The 21,917-nt window shown below is 40.6% G+C and overlaps 3 protein-coding genes across 3 annotated transcripts; 2 read left to right on the top strand and 1 right to left on the bottom strand.

The window, feature by feature from the left end:
- Positions 1 to 6,095: 6,095 nt before the first annotated feature.
- LOC140592718 (GTPase IMAP family member 8-like) lies at positions 6,096 to 9,684 on the bottom strand. Its single transcript, XM_072716881.1, has 3 exons — positions 9,640 to 9,684; positions 8,237 to 8,986; positions 6,096 to 7,853 (listed from the first exon to the last, which is right to left on the bottom strand). Exons 1-3 carry the CDS (start codon positions 9,653 to 9,655, stop codon positions 6,493 to 6,495), a joined length of 2,127 nt encoding a protein of 708 aa, XP_072572982.1. The 5' UTR covers positions 9,656 to 9,684; the 3' UTR covers positions 6,096 to 6,492.
- A 2,473-nt stretch (positions 9,685 to 12,157) lies between these two features.
- LOC111844192 (GTPase IMAP family member 7-like) lies at positions 12,158 to 13,556 on the top strand. Its single transcript, XM_023812436.2, has 2 exons — positions 12,158 to 12,269; positions 12,607 to 13,556. Exons 1-2 carry the CDS (start codon positions 12,227 to 12,229, stop codon positions 13,554 to 13,556), a joined length of 993 nt encoding a protein of 330 aa, XP_023668204.2. The 5' UTR covers positions 12,158 to 12,226.
- A 4,612-nt stretch (positions 13,557 to 18,168) lies between these two features.
- Positions 18,169 to 19,814, top strand: LOC111843901 (GTPase IMAP family member 9-like). Its single transcript, XM_023811870.2, has 2 exons — positions 18,169 to 18,220; positions 18,652 to 19,814. The coding sequence occupies exons 1-2, from the start codon at positions 18,199 to 18,201 to the stop codon at positions 19,455 to 19,457; spliced, it is 828 nt and encodes a 275-aa protein (XP_023667638.1). The 5' UTR covers positions 18,169 to 18,198; the 3' UTR covers positions 19,458 to 19,814.
- Positions 19,815 to 21,917: the final 2,103 nt, after the last annotated feature.

Here is a 21,917-nt window from a genome sequence, read left to right as displayed (position 1 = left end):
CTTGATAACCTCTCCGGGACATGGAGAGATGATGGAGCTGTCCATGTTCCTGGCAACCTCTGTGAGAATGGGAGAATGGAGACTGGGGCAGGAACCTGCAGCCTGGAAATCATGGACATTGAACTGACTCCCAAATGGAAGCAAAGATTGCCTGCAATGCCAGGAGGACAGCCTTACCATCAGCCTGGAGAAGTTCACCCCGGATACCACAGATCCCTGTGACTTTCCAGCTGATTCACCACCCGTGCAGTCTCAGAGAGACTCAGTGGTTAACAGCTCATGGAAAATGGCGCCACTGTTTTTACGTATATTAGCAAAGAGGATGTCAGTAGTGCATTCTCATGTGCTCTGATTTTCCTTGTTCCATGACAACAGCAGTTGCTGATGAAGCCTGATGAAGTTAGGATTGGCAAAACCAAACCCCCAAAAAAGCAGCCTTGCAACAATATCTGTATATGTTCTGCACTTTCAGTTTCATTTTTATTTGAAATCCAGTTAGTTTTTTTATGAATTTGGAAGTTTCCCTTATTCTGTCTGCCAGAGGCCAGCCTGAACTAGCTGTTATTTAACATTTGTCATTTTGTGTTTTCGTAGTTTATTATGTGTTTCTGTATTTCAGTTACAGTTCCTTGGTTTTTGTTCCCTGTTCATTGTTCAGTTTTCCTTGTTTTAGTATCCCTTGGTGTTTGGACCTTTTCTGTATGTGTTAAATCTGTTAATTCCCCTCCCTTGTTCCTTGTTGTTATGCATCCTTAGTAATTGGTTATGGTTCTCACCTGTCCCTCGTCTAGTCTTGTTATCAATAAATTTAACTGTCTGCCTTTGTTCAGTTCCTTATTCGGTCATTGTGTTTGTTATTGTGTGTGTGTGTGTATGTGTGTGTGGGTTTGCATAGATCAAACCTGAAATTTCCCTACTTTTGAGGACATCTTTTGAGGTCCCCATTAGGATAACCTCAGTTTTATAAGAATCTGTGAATGCAATCAAAAAAGTAAAAATGCCAAAAGTCTTGTATTTGGGTTGGTTACTTATGATTAAGGTTAGGGATGGGTAGAGGTTAAGGGTGTTGTGGCTGGGATTAGGGTTTTTCCCATAGAAATGAATGGACGGTCCCTATTTAGATAGGAAGACCAACTTGTGTGTGTGTGTGTGTTAGGAGCTGTGGTAGTTTTCCATGTTTGCTATGGTTGTTCCTGTGTTGCTCCCTGCCTTAGTTTGTGTACTTTACCTGTTTTTTTTTACCCCTTGTCGTCAATTTGTTTTCTGGTTCTCCCTATCTCTTTTGTTCTGTGTGATAAAACCCTGTTTGTTCAGAGGCACTAAGTGGATCGTCCCTCCTTGGTCATGCCCTGCCATAACACTTACCTAAATGTCAATACGATTATTCACAGGTTAGGCATTTCATAACAAAAATAGGTGTGGGTCTATAGAACAGAACCTGTACCTGTAACAAGAGTTAGTAGAAAAATAAAACTGAAAAACAAACAGACCTCTCCCTTCTCAAAAGACATCATTGCAATCATATTTTCTTGTGTGTTATAGATTCAGAGAACTTTCAAGGAATACTTGGGTACTTGTGGGGCCCCTAGCCCAAAACTATTTGCAACGCTTATCAACAATGTATTTTCGTTTGTCTATTTTAGAGGGCCTACATTCTTTGATCCTCTGCCTACAAGGGCCCCTGACCCTACAGGGCCCTTGATGGAAACATGGAGGGAGGGCGTTTGGCTGCCAAGGGCCCTTGAATTGTGGTGGTTGTGGTGGTGGTGCTGGTGGTGGTGGTGGTGGGGGGGGGGGGCCCACACAACCCATAATCCGTCCCTGCTGAGAGGTCAGAGGCTCCAAACACTTGAGGTGGTAATGGTGTCGCAATAATGTCAGTAATTGCATTTAGTCTTTGGGGAAAGAGGCAAAATTACATAGTATTAATACAAATAGAACCAAGAACAATCACCCAAGCAGGCTATGTCTTGGACGTTCCTGCGTCAGTAACAGCCATTCACAGATAAGAACACTCTTCCCCTCCACAGGGTCTATAGGGTCTTTAGCTCCTCCCCTGGAGGAATTAACCCAATAAAAAATTAAGCATCTCAATATTAAATGTTCATTATTTACAGTTCTGAAATGCAATATCATTTACATTTATTACTAAGTCCTGCAAAAATATCAGTTTTAATTATAGCCTACAATAATCCTCATTCTAATTTATTTTTTCCCCTCAGATTGTGAACACCCCCATCACAAAACTGTTGTGGTAGCATCACCTTAGTTTCACAAATACAACAAAAAGAAAATGCTGTTCTGGCTCGAGTTTGTCACTAAACTAAGTAACTCGCAGCCATCATCTCCTTGTTTGGTGCCCAATGCAAGTACAAATATTGCACTTTATTGTCTTATTAGACAGATACCATGAGAAAGAGGTAAGAGTTAAACTCAAAATCTAAAAAGAAAATAGGCTAATCATAATCATTCACAGTTTATATTAGATGGTTTTAAGTTGGCAGGAAAATTCACAAGTTATCAGCGCCTACACTCATGATTATTGTAATGCTGGGGGACCCATCAGGCAACGCTGCCAGCACCTGTCCCACATGCTGTCACTTTGCTGCCGTATCCTGGGTCTCCAGGACCCATCTCACTATATTCCAGGTCTCTAGTGGCAGTTGTCCTATAAAATTGTTTATGTGAGAAAGATGGAATAGACAATAATATGTGAGATACAAAAAATGTATATAATTTAAAGGAACATGCAGACATAACAACAAGATATTTACACTGATATCTTTTGAACACTTAGATGAGACATATAATATTTAACCTTTAAAAAGATTCTTCTCTCTCTGGTGTCATGTGTGAGAGAAAAGGTATGTGTGTGTGTGTGTGTGTGTGTGTGTGAAGATCTTTATCTTCAGACCAGGGTGATGGTACATCTCGCCTTCCAGGGGTCCCCAGCTCTCCAATTCATAAAATTTGGAATGTTGGTCTTCCCTCGTGTCCTGTGATACACTGGCATCCTGTCCAGGGTGTCCCCTGCCCCGTGCCCTATGATGGACTGGCATCCTGCCCAGGATGTCCCTTGCCTCGTGACCTGTGCTTCCTATGATAAGCCTGTTAACAAACTTTAGTGTAAATTTTACTTATTGAGAAGGATTTGTTAAAGAAAGAATTTATTGAAGATTTTTTTATGGATTTATGACTTCTGAGAGGTTTACCTAATTTTGAACACTTAGATGAGACATACAATATGTAACCTTTAAAAAGATTCTTCTCCCTCTGGTGTCATGTGTGAGAGAAAACGTGTGTGTGTGTCTGTGAAGAAATTTATCTTCAGACCAGGGTGGTGGTACATCTCGCCTTCCAGGGATCCCCAGCTCTCCAAGTTGTAAAATTTGGAATGTTGGTCTTCCCTTGTGGCCTGTGATGGATTAAGGTATTCATGCACTATACATCACTACAATGATATATACCAATTGTGGGATTATATAAGTCATAAGCAGCTTTACAGAAATGGGTGCTAACAGCAGATTAAATGAAAAACTGCACCACTGTGGTCTGCATGTACTGTATCAGCAAAGGAAAGCCGTCGGTGAGGTACTCCGATGTGCTCTGATCTTCCTCATTCTGTGATGGCAGCAGGTGTCGATAAAGCCTGATGAACTTAGGAGTAGCAAGACCAAACCCACACAAATGCAGGCCTGCAAGAATATCTGGAATGTTCTGCACTTTCAATTTCTCAACTAGTGCCACGTTCAAAAACACTGCTTGATAAGTGTGAAAACTTAATCTCACACACATATCAAACACCAGCAAACACCGGCATAAAAGGAAAATGATGTATGGAACTATACTCGCCTAAAGGATTATTAGGAACACCTGTTCAATTTCTCATTAATGCAATTATCTAATCAACCAATCACATGGCAGTTGCTTCAATGCATTTAGGGGTGTGGTCCTGGTCAAGACAATCTCCTGAACTCCAAACTGAATGTCAGAATGGGAAAGAAAGGTGATTTAAGCAATTTTGAGCGTGGCATGGTTGTTGGTGCCAGACGGGCCGGTCTGAGTATTTCACAATCTGCTCAGTTACTGGGATTTTCACGCACAACCATTTCTAGGGTTTACAAAAAATGGTGTGCAAAGGGAAAAACATCCAGTATGCGGCAGTCCTGTGGGCGAAAATGCCTTGTTGATGCTAGAGGTCAGAGGAGAATGGGCCGACTGATTCAAGCTGATAGAAGAGCAACTTTGACTGAAATAACCACTCGTTACAACCGAGGTATGCAGCAAAGCATTTGTGAAGCCACAACACGCACAACCTTGAGGCGGATGGGCTACAACAGCAGAAGACCCCACCGGGTACCACTCATCTCCACTACAAATAGGAAAAAGAGGCTACAATTTGCACAAGCTCACCAAAATTGGACAGTTGAAGACTGGAAAAATGTTGCCTGGTCTGATGAGTCTCGATTTCTGTTGAGACATTCAAATGGTAGAGTCAGAATTTGGCGTAAACAGAATGAGAACATGGATCCATCATGCCTTGTTACCACTGTGCAGGCTGGTGGTGGTGGTGTAATGGTGTGGGGGATGTTTTCTTGGCACACTTTAGGCCCCTTAGTGCCAATTGGGCATCGTTTAAATGCCACAGCATTGTTTCTGACCATGTCCATCCCTTTATGACCACCATGTACCCATCCTCTGATGGCTACTTCCAGCAGGATAATGCACCATGTCACAAAGCTCGAATCATTTCAAGTTGGTTTCTTAAACATGACAATGAGTTCACTGTACTAAAATGCCCCCCACAGTCACCAGATCTCAACCCAATAGAGCATCTTTGGGATGTGGTGGAACGGGAGCTTCGTGCCCTGGATGTGCATCCCACAAATCTCTATCAACTGCAAGATGCTATCCTATCAATATGGGCCAACATTTCTAAAGAATGCTTTCAGCACCTTGTTGAATCAATGCCACGTAGAATTAAGGCAGTTCTGAAGGCGAAAGGGGGTCAAACACCGTATTAGTATGGTGTTCCTAATAATCCTTTAGGTGAGTGTATATTCTCATACTTAAACAGAATTAGTCAAACATGAACGTCAGGTTCATTTCAGTGCACAATCCATTCTCATAATCAAACAGAAACCTGCATAAAGAAGGGTATCAAAGAGCCAGACCTACTTAAGCATCGACTTTTTCAGTCCCACCTGCTAGCTTTCAACATGCATCAGTCAAGAAACTTCCAGTGATTATCAATAGTGAGCCATTAGTTGTGGCACCTCAGTGCGCAAAAGTGATCAGACTGACCCTTGTGCTGCATCTTTGCATGTTTTTCTATGCAGAGCAAATGTAGTCTATTGTGTATGTGAGAAAACTCTCTGGTTATCATTCTAAAGCATCATTGTAGAATTATAAACATAAAATGATTTTGTTTCTGACCACCTCAATTTTAAACCAGTCAAATTGTTTGTATCTGATGGGCACGTCAGTTAAACGGCCCACTGGGAATTATCCCAAGTCTCCTGACTTGCCACTGTGGGCCTGCTTGGACGTATTAGACTGCAGTGCAGTCCACAGCCCATAATGTCCATAGTGTGTGACTGAGTGTCTTTGAGTGTGCTTCCCATTTTGGATGGATGTAAAGGGTGTTCCCTTGCCCTGTGGATTCTGATCTAGGTTCCAAGCTGTCCAACACCGTGAACTAGATACATCACTGTAAGATAGATTTTTTGATAGACTGCCTTTCATGAAGCCCAGACTCTAAACAATGAAACCCTGTTTACAATTGCTATCGAGGCTGAAAGGACAGAACCAAACCAACTAGAACGTTCAAGTTTGCAAGGAATTCAAGGAATCCTACCTGGAAGAACGGACATTTTAATAAAACAAGAAAGTTTAAGTTCCATTAAATGGATAAATGTTATCTGAAGAAAAAAAATAAGGTGTCTATTGTTTAATGGGATGTATCTAATATTGTTCTATGTTTCGGTAACTATCATTAGAATGAAAAGACATTTAATAAAAACAGACAAGGCTTTTGTGTTCCCATTTTATTTTAAGTACAAAAATTAAAAACAAATATAATGATACTGGTTCTATTTAGCTCATTTACATGCTATAAACTAATTATTCACAATGACTGGAGTAAGATAAGCAAGTGAATTTAGAGACAGAGCTTGACTTTTCACTGATTCCACTGTCTTAAGCTTTTTAATTTTTGGTGACTCAGTTTCATCTTAGTGCAGTAATATTAATAATAGCCAGTTTTTAAAGGACATGACAGTTAGTGTAACTGGGCATTTACATTTTGTTTTTGATCATTCTTTTGGCATCTTTAGCTGCTGTATCAAAGCTTAACACATGGCATGTAACCTGCAAGACACTGTGTCTATATGTACATATGTAATATATAGGTGACATACATTAAGGCTCATGTAAACCGATGATAACCGGTGCTGAATCTAATTTAACCAATTTTTCTATTGTTTGTTAGTATTAAAACAAAACACATTTACACATAGGTGTCCTTTCTTTGTCATTTCTTCCATCTCTCTGAGCATTGCTGTCTTCACCTCCTGTCACTGGGCTGCCTTGTGCCTGCATCTTCCTTGCATCTCTCACCACACCTTCAGTTGCCTGTTTCTGCTTGTGCCGTACTTGCTGGGGGTCACCTGGAGCTCCTCTTATATTATTCTTTTTATAATTATCATGTTGGTTCACCTCAAGGTATATTGACTTAAAGGCATCCCTACTATCCGCCCTTCTGCAGCCCTGCATGTCCTCCCTCTGCACCTCGGAGCTGCTCTCTCTGGATTCCCCTGCCCTTCCTTTCACGCAGCTGGTATTTGCTGAGTCAGTGATATTTGTTCTTTTTCTATCAGGATCCCTGACATTCTGACCCTGTGTGGTGCCCAGAGCAGATGCTGTGTCTTGTGCATCATGATCACCCATCATTTCAGGCTTCTTCTTGTCATTCACACGGGCGTTTTCTCTTTGTGACTCCAGAACCCCTCCATCGTTCCCCATTCTGGAGTCCCTGACATTTACACTTGTGCTCTGTATGTCTATATTACCTCTTTTATCCAAAGCCATATTTCCTTTCATACTGCCAGCGTTTCCTGAATAATTACCATTTATTTGTTGGTTACCTGAGATATCACTGATCATTTTGTTAATTATGTTTCCAGCATTTGACTCATTAATATCCAAACATATTCTTGGCATTTTGAGGTGGCCCTTGTCACCTTCAGCTATTCCAGCCTTACTTTTGACACCATTCACAGAATCAGTCAGCTGTGTGTCCCCTTCACCTCTGTCCAGCATACCATCCACCATGTTCAGAAGCTCTGTCACCTGCCTGTGATTGCTGGTGTCCCTGTTGTTGAAGACATGGCACCTGTTCCCACATTTCTTCACTAGAGCTTTGAGATCTGTCTGAGCATTCATCAGGAAGTCCTGAATGGTGATGCCCTCCAGATCGTCACCATAACTGAACAGAATTATCATGCGCTGTGTGACGTCTCGGCCAAACATGCGTTCAGTCTGTTCCACTAACTTCTTCTCTCCCTCTGTGAAGCGACCAAGCTGTAACACCAGAAGATAAACACAAGGACCTTCTGCTACCAAGGACCTACAGGTGTCAATGTGGGGCTTAGGATGAGGGAGAGAGTCATCGAAGAAATCTGGTGTGTCGATGACAGTGACCTGTCTCCCCTGAATAGACTCTGTCTGTTTTTTACACTCTGTGGTCACTGGTTTGGTGCTGAGGACGGACTGGAACCCTTTTCTGCCCAGTATGGTGTTTCCACAGCAGCTCTTCCCCGAGCCTCTCCTGCCCAGCAGCACCAGTGTGACAGCTAAAAGAAAATAAACTTTGTGAAGATAATTACAATACCATGCCTGATTTCCAATAAAATTGTCTGCAAACAATGAGATTCTAAATAACCGGTTGTATATTCCCTTGGTTACAAAGATGTTGGTCAAAAATGTATCATTTCCATGTTACCATTATTTAAGTATGAATGATAAAGTACTAAAACAATATAAACATTTTCCTGTGGTTTTTCTGTCTTGTTTGTTCCTTAGAGCTTAAAATGAGACTATCATCCAGCAACCTTGCATATATCACTTAACTTGAAAGAGCTCACATTCATAAATCATTCCCAATCAGACCAGGCCCATAGGCATGGTACGGGGTAGGGGGGTGGGGGGGGTGGGAGAGATGGTCCGGCAACTCTACCAATAGTATCCCGCTTTTGAAGACTGCCATCATCACCTTCTCTCATTCCCGCCTTCCTTTTGACACGATACGTAGAATCATTCCCTTCTATCTCCATTCTCCAAACGGCTGAGTCGTTGTTCCTATCCTGCGCCTCCTGCTTCTCCACATACCTGGTGTTCTTTACACTTAGCTGTGGTGTCTGGGTAACTGGGCCCTCTTTACCTCTGTCCAGCATAACATCAACTTTTTTCAGAAGCTCTGTCACCTGCCTGCGATTGCTGGTGTCCCTGTTGTTGAAGACGTGGCACCTCTTCCCACATTTCTCCACTACGGCTTTGAGTTCTGTCTGAGCATTCTTCAGGAAGTCCTGAATGGTGATGCCCTCCAGATCATCACCATAACTGAACAGAATTATCATGCGCCGTGTGACGTCTCGGCCAAACACGTGTTCAGTCTGTTCCACTAACTTCTTCTCTCCCTCTGTGAAGCGACCCAACTGTAACACCAGAAGATAAACACAGGGACCTTCTGATACCAAGGACCTACAGGTGTCAATGTGGGGCTTCAGATCAGGGAGAGAGTTATCAAAGAAGTCTGGTGTGTCGATGACAGTGATCTGTCTCCCCTGAATAGACTCAGTCTGTTTTTCACACTCTGTGGTCACTGGTTTGGTGCTGAGGACGGACTGGAACCCTTTTCTGCCCAGTATGGTGTTTCCACAGCAGCTCTTCCCTGAGCCTCTCCTGCCCAGCAGCACCAGTGTGACAGCTAAAAGAAAAATAAACTTTGTAACCAAAAATTGCAAATTTCCAGTAAAAAAAACAACATCCTAAAGTTGCTTTTGTGTCCTTTTGGTTACATAGGGATGTTTTAGCAGAAATGTTTCCTTTTACATAAGTACATGTTTCAGTTATGGATGATAAGCTGCTATCACTGGCCCCTAGTGTGCAGCCCGACGTGGGATTATTATCCACCGCCTTTGATACAACAATTATTTCAGAAGAATTAATATATTTATACGTTTTTTGTTTGCTGCTCAATAATCATATTAAATGACATCTTTCATGCTGTATTTGTTGAGGTTATATTTCCATGCTGTATTTACATTTAAGCAACAGCATAATTAAGTGTAAGAGAGTTTTTATTAAAGCAAGCAGGTTCTCATGTGAAACACAGATTATTAGTGATTTCAATCATTTTAAAACATGATGAAACCAAACATTTTTGTTCTGTCCAAAAGCATAAATATCTAAGTTGGAAACACGTTTAAAAGTTACATGAAGGTCATTGACTGAGTCATAGAAAAAACATAAAACAGAGACAATTTTCTAGGTAAAAAAGCTGTTAAGCAAATGAAATAATAAATAATAGTCCCTGTTTTCAAAGGCTCTTTTTTTTTTTAACAAAAGTTGAATACTTACTATCACCCTTAGTCATATCTCTTTGTGCACCTGGAACGAGCCTGAACTTCTCGCTAATGTCTCCCTGAGAGACGGTGCATTTGGTATAGTTATAGTGCCTTTGGTATGCCTTTAAGAGAGGGCGGGAGCATTGTGTGGGAGGTACTTAACATTACTCGGCACATAAATACCCTCAGCATGCCACAGCATTACTCTGAATCCATATAAAAGAAGCAGTGAATCACTGCAGGTTTAAAGTTGATTTCACTTTCAAAACCAGCTCATTGGGCAGCTTAGGCAGTCGCCTAGCCAACCAACGTCAGAGAACATGGGTTTGTTTATACCCCTAAAAGTAATTACACACTTTGCGGTGCTGGTACAGAACAGCCGCACTTAGCCAGCCAGTTTCCCTCCGTCTCAGGCGACGTGTACCACAACTGCTGCTCTGCGGTGTAGCTGAGCCTTGGCAATTAATCGTGTATACAGTCATTGCGATACAGAAATTCTATAAAACATATATGATAATACTATCCTCCTATGGTATCAAAAGCAATGCAATTACAGTTACTCTCATCAAAGACAAATTAACGTGTTATTGCTTGAGATCCTCCTATTAGTTTGCACTTTATGATTAACAGTAATGTGTTAATGCATTAACAGGCTGAGGTCTTTATTCTTACATCTTTATTCTACATCTTTGTTTGATTATGTTCTGTGAAATATTTTTAATTGCTCATTTCCTTCAAAGGGCCCATCATTTAAGACATATTATTTTTGTGTGTAACTATTTCTAATTTATTTTTCATCATGTGATAATGTTGCTGTGCAGTGATGTGGGTGCAGTGAAGCTCACCTAGGGTGACACATGGGCTTCAGCCTGTTCTGGTCATGTTTGGGTTTCAGTGTTACAGTGGAAGCCTTAAGGTGAATGGTCAAAAAAAGGATTAAAGGGACGTTCTGTAATGCTGACTTTACTGCTCGTGTCTTTTTCAACTCATTAGAAAGTTTCAAAGCAACTGAATCTGAATATTTTTTTGGAACAATAAAACAAAGAAGCTTATATAAATACGGTCCGGTGAAGTTCACATAAAACCGACCCTGGACTCTCCACGGCTTTTGCTCGGATTAAAAGGCCAATACCCCAGTTGGCCTGATAATGAAAAGTGGCAGAGGGCAGAGCGAGGTGCCTGCAACACCAGTGCTACCCAGGGGCATTGCTAGAGATTTTGGGCCCCATGAAAGCATATCATATTAGGCCCCCCAGTCCAAACCAATCCAGTTATTTTCCTAATTTTTTAGGGCCCCTGTCACTCAGGGGCCCTTGGAATCGTCCTAGCTTTCCTCCCCCTTACGGCGCCCCTGGTGCTACCTAACAGAAGACCTTTCCCCACACAAAAGCGCCCCATTTCCCTCCCACCAGATTTGTTTACCTGCTTCATTCACATACTGAAATCTGACTTGCTGCCAGCTCATTTTCTGTCAGTTAGTTGGAAGTGGTGTGGAAGTATAAGGATGTTAGGGAGATTATCTGTCACCTCGTAATGACATTCAGAAAATGTAATAATAATAGTTAGCAATTTAAGAATAAACATATGCATCGCCATTGGGTGGTGTTCATAAGCGGCTGCCAAATTCCCCCATTAGAATATATGAAGTACATGTTATTTTACAGACTCACTTCTTGCACAACATCAGGACCAGACATACTGGTTAGTTGAGCAGTCTACCAAAGCAAACAAGTACTGTACAAAGCATGTTTTAAGATGCATGAATGTATGTGAAATGTACACGAACATTTTAAAATTCCAGCATTGAATAGACTGCAGTGCGTATTTGGACAGACTGTTCACATACTGTTCATATTCTTCATACTTTTCAGATATATTGATATAGTGTTTTGCTTGCAGTGAAACATCACTGTATTTCAGCTTTGATTTTATCCTTAAGATTATGAATAGTGCAAGTACACATTTTATAAAACATTATAGATATTCCAAAACTACATACATTTAATAGAATTAATTAAAAGAAATGCATGGCGCAAACATTACTTTTATTGATAATAAACAGCATCATACATTTGAAATTCTTGAATGCTGCTTTCCAGGTTCAGATATAGAACCATAAATATTGCCTGGTAATTCATTTATTGGTTCATTTTATCCCAAAGAGAAGGAATCCTTCACTGTCCTGTGATCATTCTCTCTCCACAGTACTTTTACATTATAGGCACAGAAACCTCGCTAACCCCCCCCCCCCCCCCCCAATTACATCCACAAGATTTTCCTGTTTTCTTATAATCTTTTTCACAGTCACTGTCATCATCTTATGTTGTGTGACAATATGTTTCATGTGTTACACAAATATGAAATCTTTGTTTTGAAAGATTCATAAATGGAACAAAACTGCCTGCTGCATTTCTAGGACAGGATATGAAAAATTCTGCCGTGTTTATATCAACAGACATATCACCTGGGGGAGGTGCCTTCGACACTATCAAACGAAGTCAGAGTGAAGTCTGTGGGAGGGAGCACTAAATGGGAGTTACTGTTAGACGGTATATGAAAATATCTTTGTAAGGCCTGGCAGACCTCTCCAGCAGCAGACTATGAGCTGTCTTCAGGGGAAAATGGCTCTGACGATAAACAAAGGTGGGTTGGCATATTGTCTTCAATGTGCCTTGACTGTTCTGGATTAATTTTATCCATTCACAGTGTAGACCATATAATTAGACTTTCTAATGGTAGATTTTCTTATTTTTATTGGATTATTTTCAGAAAGTGTGACATAATGTTTGTAAAGATGATATTCAGTATAAGTTTTTGGAATTACTCAATAAAACTGAGCACAGTCTATTACTTTGTACTGAGTATTCGCGTCGCACACTGATGGCTAAAGTTTGGTGTCCTTTGTTGTTTACATGGGTCTGAATTTCACTGTGCTTTTAAGTATCAACAAACCTTAACATCTAAGTATTCTTACTCACAGCTGGAGGTGAAACTTCTGGAGAAGAAGGACCTCAGCACCACTTTGACTGCCCCCAAATGAGGATTGTCCTGCTGGGCAAAACAGGAGTGGGGAAAAGCGCAGTTGGCAACACCATCCTGGGCAGGAAACAGTTTGAATCTGCACTCAGAAGTGCTTCAGTCACCAGTCAGTGTCAAAAGGAAGATGCCATAGTATGTGACAGACCCATTGCTGTTATCGATACCCCAGGCCTGTTTGACACTGAGCAGCCCAACAACGAAATCCAGAAAGAGATAGTGAAATGTATCCAGGTCTCCTGCCCAGGGCCACATGCTTTCCTGTTGGTGATGCAGCTCAACAGATTCACTAATGAGGAGAAGAGGTGTGTTGAAGCTCTGCAGGAGATCTTTGGCGAAGAAGCAAACAATTTTATGATCATCCTGTTCACTCGTGGAGATGACCTACAAAGGCTGACCATTCGTGACTTTATCAGTCATGCTCACCCAGACCTGAAGGGGGTGATCAAGAAGTGTGGGGGCAGATACTATGTCTTTAACAACAAGACAATGTCTAATAGGGACCAAGTGAAAGAACTGCTGGACATGATTGACAAGATGATGGCCCTGAATGGAGACAGCTTTTATACCCAGGAGATGTACAAGGAGGCAGAGGTAAAGATCAGGGAGAAGGAGGAGGAGATCAAGGAAGCAGCCATAGAGAAGAAAAGACTCCATCGAGAAAAACTAGAGAAAGAGCGATTAGAGAGAGCAGAAAAACTTGCAGTAGAGCTGAGAGAAGCACTGGACCAGGAGATTGAAAAGAGGTTATCTGTAATCAGGATGGAATACGAGCAGGAGCTGAAGGAAGCTAGAAGAAAGGCAGAGGAGTCTGATCTCAAATTGAGTTTCTCACAAAAACTCAAGATGAAAGTTTCAAATGCTTTCAGGATTGTAAAGAAAAAAAGTTACTGATGCCCTGTAGGATGGCTAGATGAACACTGCTTCAGGTCCCAAAGCTCTCCTCAGGGGCACCTCCGCCATTCCATGTAGTTCTTTTCACCATCAGCTTATTGAATTCTTTAATTTTAGTAATTAAAAGTCGATGAGGTGATCATTGGCCATTGGGGGGGGGGGGGGGGGGGGGGGGGGGGGTGGGTTAGGGAGTTGTTAGTGGTCAACTCAAAACATACATAAGTATATTGTGTAGTTGCCGCAGGTACAGTGGTGACTTTAAGAGAGGTTTGGAAATGACTAAGCTGATACACTTTGGCAGACATAATTTTATAGTTTTTGCACAGCACTGTATGTTCTGTTGAACAACTTTGATTTTAGTTTTTATTTCATTTTCATTTTCATTTATAGTTGTTTTATAATATGCAGTTTAAAATCATTTATTGGGATTACCAGGATTTAATATTTTCATGCATGTTATATTAATGAGTGCTTTTGTGTATTTATTTGCTTATTGCTATATTTTCTACTTTTAAAATCTTTTTGTAAGTGGGTTTTAACGTGGATGTACTTACAATAAATATGCTTTTCCTTGACACACATAAATAGGTTTGTCTAATATATTAAAGTGTTTACAGACTCCGTTTGTGTGTGACGATTCAGCACTAGTAAAGGCTAAATTCCATAAAACCACATACTGGCCTTAAAATGCAGTACAAAAGGGAAGACACGGGTCACTAAACTAACACTATCCTTAACATTTATTCAGCTCCACACACATGTATAAGTTTCACTTGTTGAAATGAGCTACTATATACCTGAGTTTTCACTTTTCAGGTTTTCAGTGCCAACATTCAAACTGCGACAAACTATTTTATAACTTTTCCACCTCCTTCATATGACATCTTTCGGGGTTTTAAATATCATTGACAAACTAATGACTTTACACATACTGTACTGTAGATCCTGATGCCCAGAGGTATACAGTAGATGGATGAGGGCACAAAGAATATATTTGTTAGGATAACCTTGCTCTCAATGTCTTTATTTTGGTGTTCAGTCCTCCATGGTGCAAAATCCAGGAGAATTAACAACAGCAAGTAGATCCACCACTGGATTAACTAACATGCTGAACCCTCAGCAAAATGTTTGGGTGGGTCCAAGATCTATTTGAGAGAGCTTGATTAGCCTTTATATACTTGCAGCCAAAATTCCTTTGAAACCCTCAGATGACAACAAAACAGCATTTTCCTCATTGAATATTACTGTTTATGTGCAAAAAATTCAATCCCGCTGTGCGATCTGTGAGCTCATACAGTACATGAATTAGCATTAGTTTCTCAATGACATTAGGTCTGTAATTTTAGAAGTATGAGTATATTTGGACTTGTTTCTAAATTTGGGTAAGAGGATGACAATTCAAGCCGCGTGAGAATTAACAACATACCATACTACAACCAAAACAGGCTTACCTTTTAAGGTAATTCTTTATAATAAAGGTTATTGGCACTGCCTCTTTGTAATAACATATTGATGGATAGTTTCTGCTGTTTCAGCTGGCAGCCTGGCCCTACCCAGAATGCCTTTTTACAAACGTCATTGCATCTCATTTACCTTTGGTGGTGGGGCGCTGGGTTCCCACTGATTTCTCTCAGTGCTGTTTCATTGTAATCAGCTCACAATGGTTACCATGGAGAACCAGCCCTACTCACTGCTTCTCTTTATCCAAAGGCGAGAACGTACTTCAGCTTTTCTGTATCCTAAGGCGAGAACGTACTTCAGCTTTTCTGTATCCTAAGGCGAGAACGTGCTTCAGCTTTTTGCATCCTAAGGGGAGAACGTACTTCAGGTTTTCTGTATCCTAAGGCGAGAACGTACTTCAGCTTTTTGCATCCTAAGGTGAGAACGTACTTCAGCTTTTCTATATCCTACGGGGAGAACGTACTTCCGCTTTTTGCATCCTAAGGTGAGAACGTACTTCAGCTTTTCTGTGTCCTAACGCGAGAACGTACTTCAGCTTTTTTCATCTTAAGGTGAGAACGTACTTCAGCTTTTCTGTGTCCTAACGCGAGAATGTACTTCAGCTTTTCTGTGTCCTAACGCGAGAACGTACTTCAGCTTTTTGCATCCTAAGGTGAGAACGTACTTCAAGTTTTCTGTATCCTAAGGCGAGAACGTGCTTCAGCTTTTTGCATCCTAAGGTGAGAACGTACTTCAGGTTTTCTGTATCCTAAGGCGAGAACGTACTTCAGCTTCTTGCATCCTACGGTGAGAACGTACTTCAGCTTTTCTGTGTCCTAACGCGAGAACATACTTCAGCTTTTTGCATCCTAAGGTGAGAACGTACTACAGCTTTTCTGTGGCCTAACGCGAGAACGTACTTCAGCTTTTTGCATCCTAAGGTGAGAACGTACTTCAGGTTTTCTGTATCCTAAGGCGAGAATGTGCTTCAGCTTTTTGCATCCTAAGCGGAGAACGTACTTCTGCTTTTCTGTATCCTAAGGCGAGAACGTACTTCAGCTTTTCTGTGTCCTAACGCGAGAACGTACTTCAGCTTTTTTGTGTCCTAACGCGAGAATGTTCTTCAGCTTTTTGCATCCTAAGGTGAGAACGTACTTCAGGTTTTTGCATCTTAAGGCGAGAACTTTCTTTAGCTTTTCTGTATTTATTATCTGCCTCACTTGTATGTCACTTTGGACAGCAGAATCTGCTCAGTAAATAATGGTAAATGTACAGTTGTTTCTCTTTAGCCGCCTGAATAAACTCTTTGCATTAATCCATGTTCAGAGAGAGATAACAGATATTCTGAGCCTGGAGCAGAAGGTCCTGAGGTACAATCAGAGGGAGGCACCGGCCTGCAGTAATACAGTAACGTTTGGCTTATTACAGATGAACCCGGCACTGCAGTAATACAGTAACGTTTGGCTTATTACAGATGAACCCGGCACTGCAGTAATACAGTAACATTTGGCTTATTACAGATGAACCCGGCACTGCAGTAATACAGTAACGTATGGCTTATTACAGATGAACCCGGCACTGCAGTAATACAGTAACGTATGGCTTATTACAGATGAACCCGGCACTGCAGTAATACAGTAACATTTGGCTTATTACAGATGAAACCGGCACTGCAGTAATACAGTAACGTTTGGCTTATTACAGATGAAACCGGCACTGCAGTAATACAGTAACATTTGGCTTATTACAGATGAACCCGGCACTGCAGTAATACAGTAACGTTTGGCTTATTACAGATGAAACCGGCACTGCAGTAATACAGTAACGTTTGGCTTATTACAGATGAACCCGGCACTGCAGTAATACAGTAACGTTTGGCTTATTACAGATGAACCCGGCACTGCAGTAATACAGTAACATTTGGCTTATTACAGATGAAACCGGCACTGCAGTAATACAGTAACGTTTGGCTTATTACAGATGAAACCGGCACTGCAGTAATACAGTAACGTTTGGCTTATTACAGATGAACCCGGCACTGCAGTAATACAGTAACGTTTGGCTTATTACAGATGAACCCGGCACTGCAGTAATACAGTAACGTACAGTATGGCTTATTACAGATGAACCCGGCACTGCAGTAATACAGTAACGTATGGTTTATTACAGATGAACCCAGCACTGCAGTAATACAGTAACGTATGGTTTATTACAGATGAACCCGGCACTGCAGTAATACAGTAACGTATGGCTTATTACAGATGAACCCGGCACTGCAGTAATACAGTAACGTATGGTTTATTACAGATGAACCCGGCACTGCAGTAATACAGTAACGTATGGTTTATTACAGATGAACCCGGCACTGCAGTAATACAGTAACATATGGCTTATTACAGATGAACCGGCACTGCAGTAATACAGTAACATATGGCTTATTACAGATGAACCGGCACTGCAGTAATACAGTAACGTATGGCTTATTACAGATGAACCCGGCTTAGTTAAAAGTCCTATTGCCAATTTTCACAGATGTCTGTTGAAATTTTTGCTTTAAGTGATTCTTGTAGCCCCAGCTTGATTATCCAACATGCTTGGTTGAATTAGCTGACAAATAATTTTTACTGTAAATGTTTATGTTTACTGGATCGTAGGAGCTGGTCATGGGAACAGAATCCAAATTGGCAGCTGACCTTCAAACATCGTCTGCAATAATTCTCCTTCACCCAAGTAAATATGAAAGATTCTCAAAGGTTCATGTCTGAATTTTCATGGACTACAGAGAGGTGTGGAGGCAAAGACAGACGTGGCATAAAATTACTAAAATGACTAACTCGAAAAATCTGACAACATTCTACAGTACATTAAAGGAAGTTCAGCATTATTAGCTTAATGCAAATGATATTAAATATGCCAGTTGTTCTTGGTTAATGGCTGTTATTTTGATACGTTTTACCCTGAAATTCAGATCACACCTAAGACTCATTAAATCTGGTCCACTGATTACATTTAACTGCCAGCTTCAAACCCATTTGACATGTCTTACCGATCGGTCCATGTAGAGAATGTCAGTGTGTGGGAGGAGCTTCTGAGACTGAAACAATCCCAGCATCTGGGAGGGATTTCATGAGGAATGAAACATATGTAGGACACACAAAGACTTCCTGGTAGGCTGGCTCTAGCATGTTACAGATCAAGGAGAATGAGTCTTTCAGCAGAGGAAGGTTTGTTTTTATATTTCTTACTCTATTTTCAGTTTATAGTTTTAATCATAATAAACTGAGTGCCTCATTTGTTCAATAATTAGTAAGTCATTTTGCCGTGAATGATCTCTCTCACTGTCAGACAGAGGTGGCTGATCTATAAAGTTAGAGGAGCCAGTACCACCAGTGTTTTTAAGATTAAATTATGAAACAAGTAACTTTAAAGTAACTCATTACTAAAATGTTATTGTCATTTAAAAACACATTTTCTCTCTGGAAAAATTCACTATTATAATATTGTAACATGTATGATCTTCTCACCACTTAAATTTTTTTAGCCACCAGCCACCGGTGATTAGATTCATTTGCTATGTGTCTTACTTATTGTTTCAATAGAAATTTCCAGTACTAATAAGTTGCAAACGATCTGTGCTTGTTTTTGTTTCTTTTAGGATATGAATACAATGAAGAACTCAGAATCGTCTTGTTGGGTAAAACTGGAGTAGGAAAGAGTGCTGTGGCAAACACCATACTGGGGAGGGAAGAGTTAAACTCATGTCTCAGCTCCACCTCTGTTACCACAGACACTGTAAAGAAACAGACAGTGGAACACAACAAATTGGTGACTGTGGTGGACACCCCAGGTCTGTTTGACACAGAAAAGCCCAATGAGATGATAAAGGAGGAGATGATAAAATGTGTTCAGTTCTCCTGTCCAGGGCCACATGCTTTCCTGGTGGTCATGCAGCTGACCAGATTCACAAAGGAGGAGAAGATGTGTGTCGAAGCTCTGCAGGAGATCTTTGGTGAAGAAGCAAGCAAGTTTATGATCGTCCTGTTCACTCGTGGAGATGATCTTGAAGACCAAACCATTCAAGAGTTTGTTGAAAATGGCGAACCCACTCTGAAGGAGGTGATCAGAAAGTGTGGAGACAGGTATCACGTCTTCAACAACAGGGAGATGTCCAACAGAGCCCAAGTGAAGGAGCTGTTGGAGATTATTGACCGCATGATGGCCCTGAATGGGGGAGGCTTCTACACGCAGGAGATGTATGAGGAGGCAGAGGCCAAGATCAGGGAGAAGATGGAGGAGATTAGGAGGAAGGAGTCTTTTAGTAAAACCAAGAATTTCTGGCGGGATAAGGATGAGGAAGAGAAACATTACCGAGAGATGGCAGAAAGGAGTGACCTCAATTGTAACTTTAAAAAGAATCTAAATCAGAAAGTTCATAATGCATACAAAGTTGTACAAAATTAATTTGTTTTGGCCAAATAAAGGTGCATCTTCCCATTTGTACAGATGTGACTGACAGTGTCTAGGGTCCTTACAATCTTGTATGTAAAAACCTTAATACTCTATGTTTGTTAAAGAATAATAATCAGTTTTATTTACCTTGAAGGAATCATATGACTGTATCATTTAAGATACCCTACAACATACAGTTTAATTGTCAAACAACAAATTCCATATATTCTCTATGTCAGAGTGTGATTGTTCCTCCTGGACAGGGTGGTGGGGGCCTGCAGTCTATCCCAGTCAGCTAAGGGCACAAAGCAGGGTAGCATGTGATTTGCATTTAATATTAAGGCTGTCATTTCATTCATGTGCTTTGATCTGTATGCTGTAATACTTTTAATAAACAGTATAAAGGCTTCTTTCTTTGCTTTACTGTGAACAGCATGTCAGATTAATTGTAATTCATAAATTTATTGTCATGTTCATCTTTTTCTGGAGTCATGTCACTCACCTAAATCTAAATCTCACTATTGTTACTCTTAAAACACCATAATTTGACACTTAAAAATACATTAGACATCATAACAAGTCAGAATAGCGTATCCTTCTTTCTTAAAACTGCTTATGAAGTATGAAATCATGAGAAAGATGAGTTCATATCTACAAGCAGTCCATGGTATAGGCCAGTGGCTTGTGAAATAGTTTGAGGAAATGCCACAGAATGTCTTTTTAAAGTAGAGCTAGGAAATTTATCGCGTTAATGCAGCACGTTAATTTTAAAGTCATGACGTGTTATTATTTCATGAATCGCATTAACACTTTACTTACCCAAATGGGAGAATAGTATTAGCAAAGATGTTTTGTAATACAGAGCCACAGTATTCCTTCCAGGGTTTAAACAACCCAAGAGTTTAGGCTATGACATTGCACAGGATCCCAGATTTCAAAGCTAAAAGCAAAACATTCAATTAGCATCTCAAAGGGAAGTTGGGGGGTATTCTTCGTATGTGGATTAAACCCTGCAAGGTCAGAGGACTCATTCCAGACAGTCTCATTGTGGAAATGGTTATACAGCTATTGGATTAGCTAAAATGGATTAATTAAAATCATCCATGGACACTGAATGGACTGGGGTTGTGTCCGAATTCAGGAGCTACATCCTTTGAAGGATGGAGTCTGTGAAGATATAGCCTTTGTTGGCTGTATTCTTCAAAAGTCAAACAGAAAGCGTTGTCAAATGGAACGGCCTGGCCAGTGGATAATTTCCTATTTGCGCCACCAGCTGTTTCTGCAGTTACCCTATTGCTTAGCCAGGACACACCTACTATACCTCTGTGCAATAAATCGTGGGATATGCTGGGCTGTGAAAGATCCATCCAGTGGTTCCATCACAACATGGCAAAAGGACGCATTTCTAGACTGTGTTTGAAGGAGCCTTTGAACAGGACAGCCTTGTTACACCGCTGTGATCCATTTGGTCTTTAAATGCATCCTTAGCAGGACTGCAGCCCCTGAATCTGGATGCAGAGGTATACCAAGCCTTAAAAGCATAATCAGCAAGTCTGTGATTGGCTGTCTAAAATGGTTTTTATGTCACCCACAAAGTCCCGTAAAATTATATTTATGAATCTTGAGCACACGATATAATTATATTGTAATGGAGTTGGGACAGGGGGGTGTGACTCCCAGCATGCACTGCTCCTACCGGGTTTTGTTCTGGTTGTTTTGGGTCTGTTTTAGGAGTTATATTAGTTATTGTTAAAGTTCTTTGTGTTTTGTGTTATGGGGAATGTTTAGGAGATAATTTCAGTTAGTTTCATTTAATGTGTGAAAGTTACCGTCGGCGAAATGCCGTGTTGTTTGTATGCCTTGGGGCAAGATTCCAGCCAAGTAGTTGAGTTGCTGCTGGGCATAAATTGGCCCAATTTACATGCTTGGCACTAGTTACAAAATAAAAGCTTGGAGATTCTCTCCTTTAGAGTTCATTCTCTGGTGTTGTTGTTATTCCTGCATTGATGAGTGAAAAGAGCAAAATCATCACAATATTATGTCTTAATATATCAACATGATTAATATATGATATTTGCACAAAAGATATATCATATTTGGGACTAAAACATCATATTTGGGATTTTGTAGGATCCGTAACTTCTTCATCCCAAGCAGAGCAAGAGCTACTGCAGGAGGGATATGAGGAATTTAAGGAAATGATACAGTATGCAGCTAAGTCAACACAGAAGGTACCAGCACACTAACGTGACTACATTAGTGCAGTTAATTAGTTATTTTAGTTTAATCTATTCACAGCCCTAATTGAAAGTACTGGGTGCCAGGAAGTTATGAGCTATTAGTAGCTCGCATGGATGCCACATAACACTTACAAGTGTACTGTAACTCTTTACTGTAATCTTTTACTGTAACCACCTCCACTCCCAATTAACAGCTTTTATTTTATTTTTATTTTCAAAACTAGTGTCTTTG

The sequence above is a fragment of the Paramormyrops kingsleyae genome, chromosome 9 (genome assembly GCF_048594095.1).
Source record: "Paramormyrops kingsleyae isolate MSU_618 chromosome 9, PKINGS_0.4, whole genome shotgun sequence".
Classification (NCBI taxonomy): Eukaryota; Metazoa; Chordata; class Actinopteri; order Osteoglossiformes; family Mormyridae; genus Paramormyrops; species Paramormyrops kingsleyae.
This window is presented reverse-complemented; position numbering and strand designations above follow the sequence as displayed.

Coding starts and splice junctions, on each gene's coding strand:
- LOC140592718 (XM_072716881.1), bottom strand. Junction 7,854..8,236: donor TCAAAAGCGGGATACTATTG/GTAGAGTTGCCG, acceptor ATTTTCTTTTAG/CTGTCACACTGGTGCTGCTG.
- LOC111844192 (XM_023812436.2), top strand. CDS start 12,227: ATGAGCTGTCTTCAGGGGAAAATGGCTCTGACGATAAACAAAG. Junction 12,270..12,606: donor GGCTCTGACGATAAACAAAG/GTGGGTTGGCAT, acceptor TCTTACTCACAG/CTGGAGGTGAAACTTCTGGA.
- LOC111843901 (XM_023811870.2), top strand. CDS start 18,199: ATGAGTCTTTCAGCAGAGGAAG. Junction 18,221..18,651: donor GAGTCTTTCAGCAGAGGAAG/GTTTGTTTTTAT, acceptor TGTTTCTTTTAG/GATATGAATACAATGAAGAA.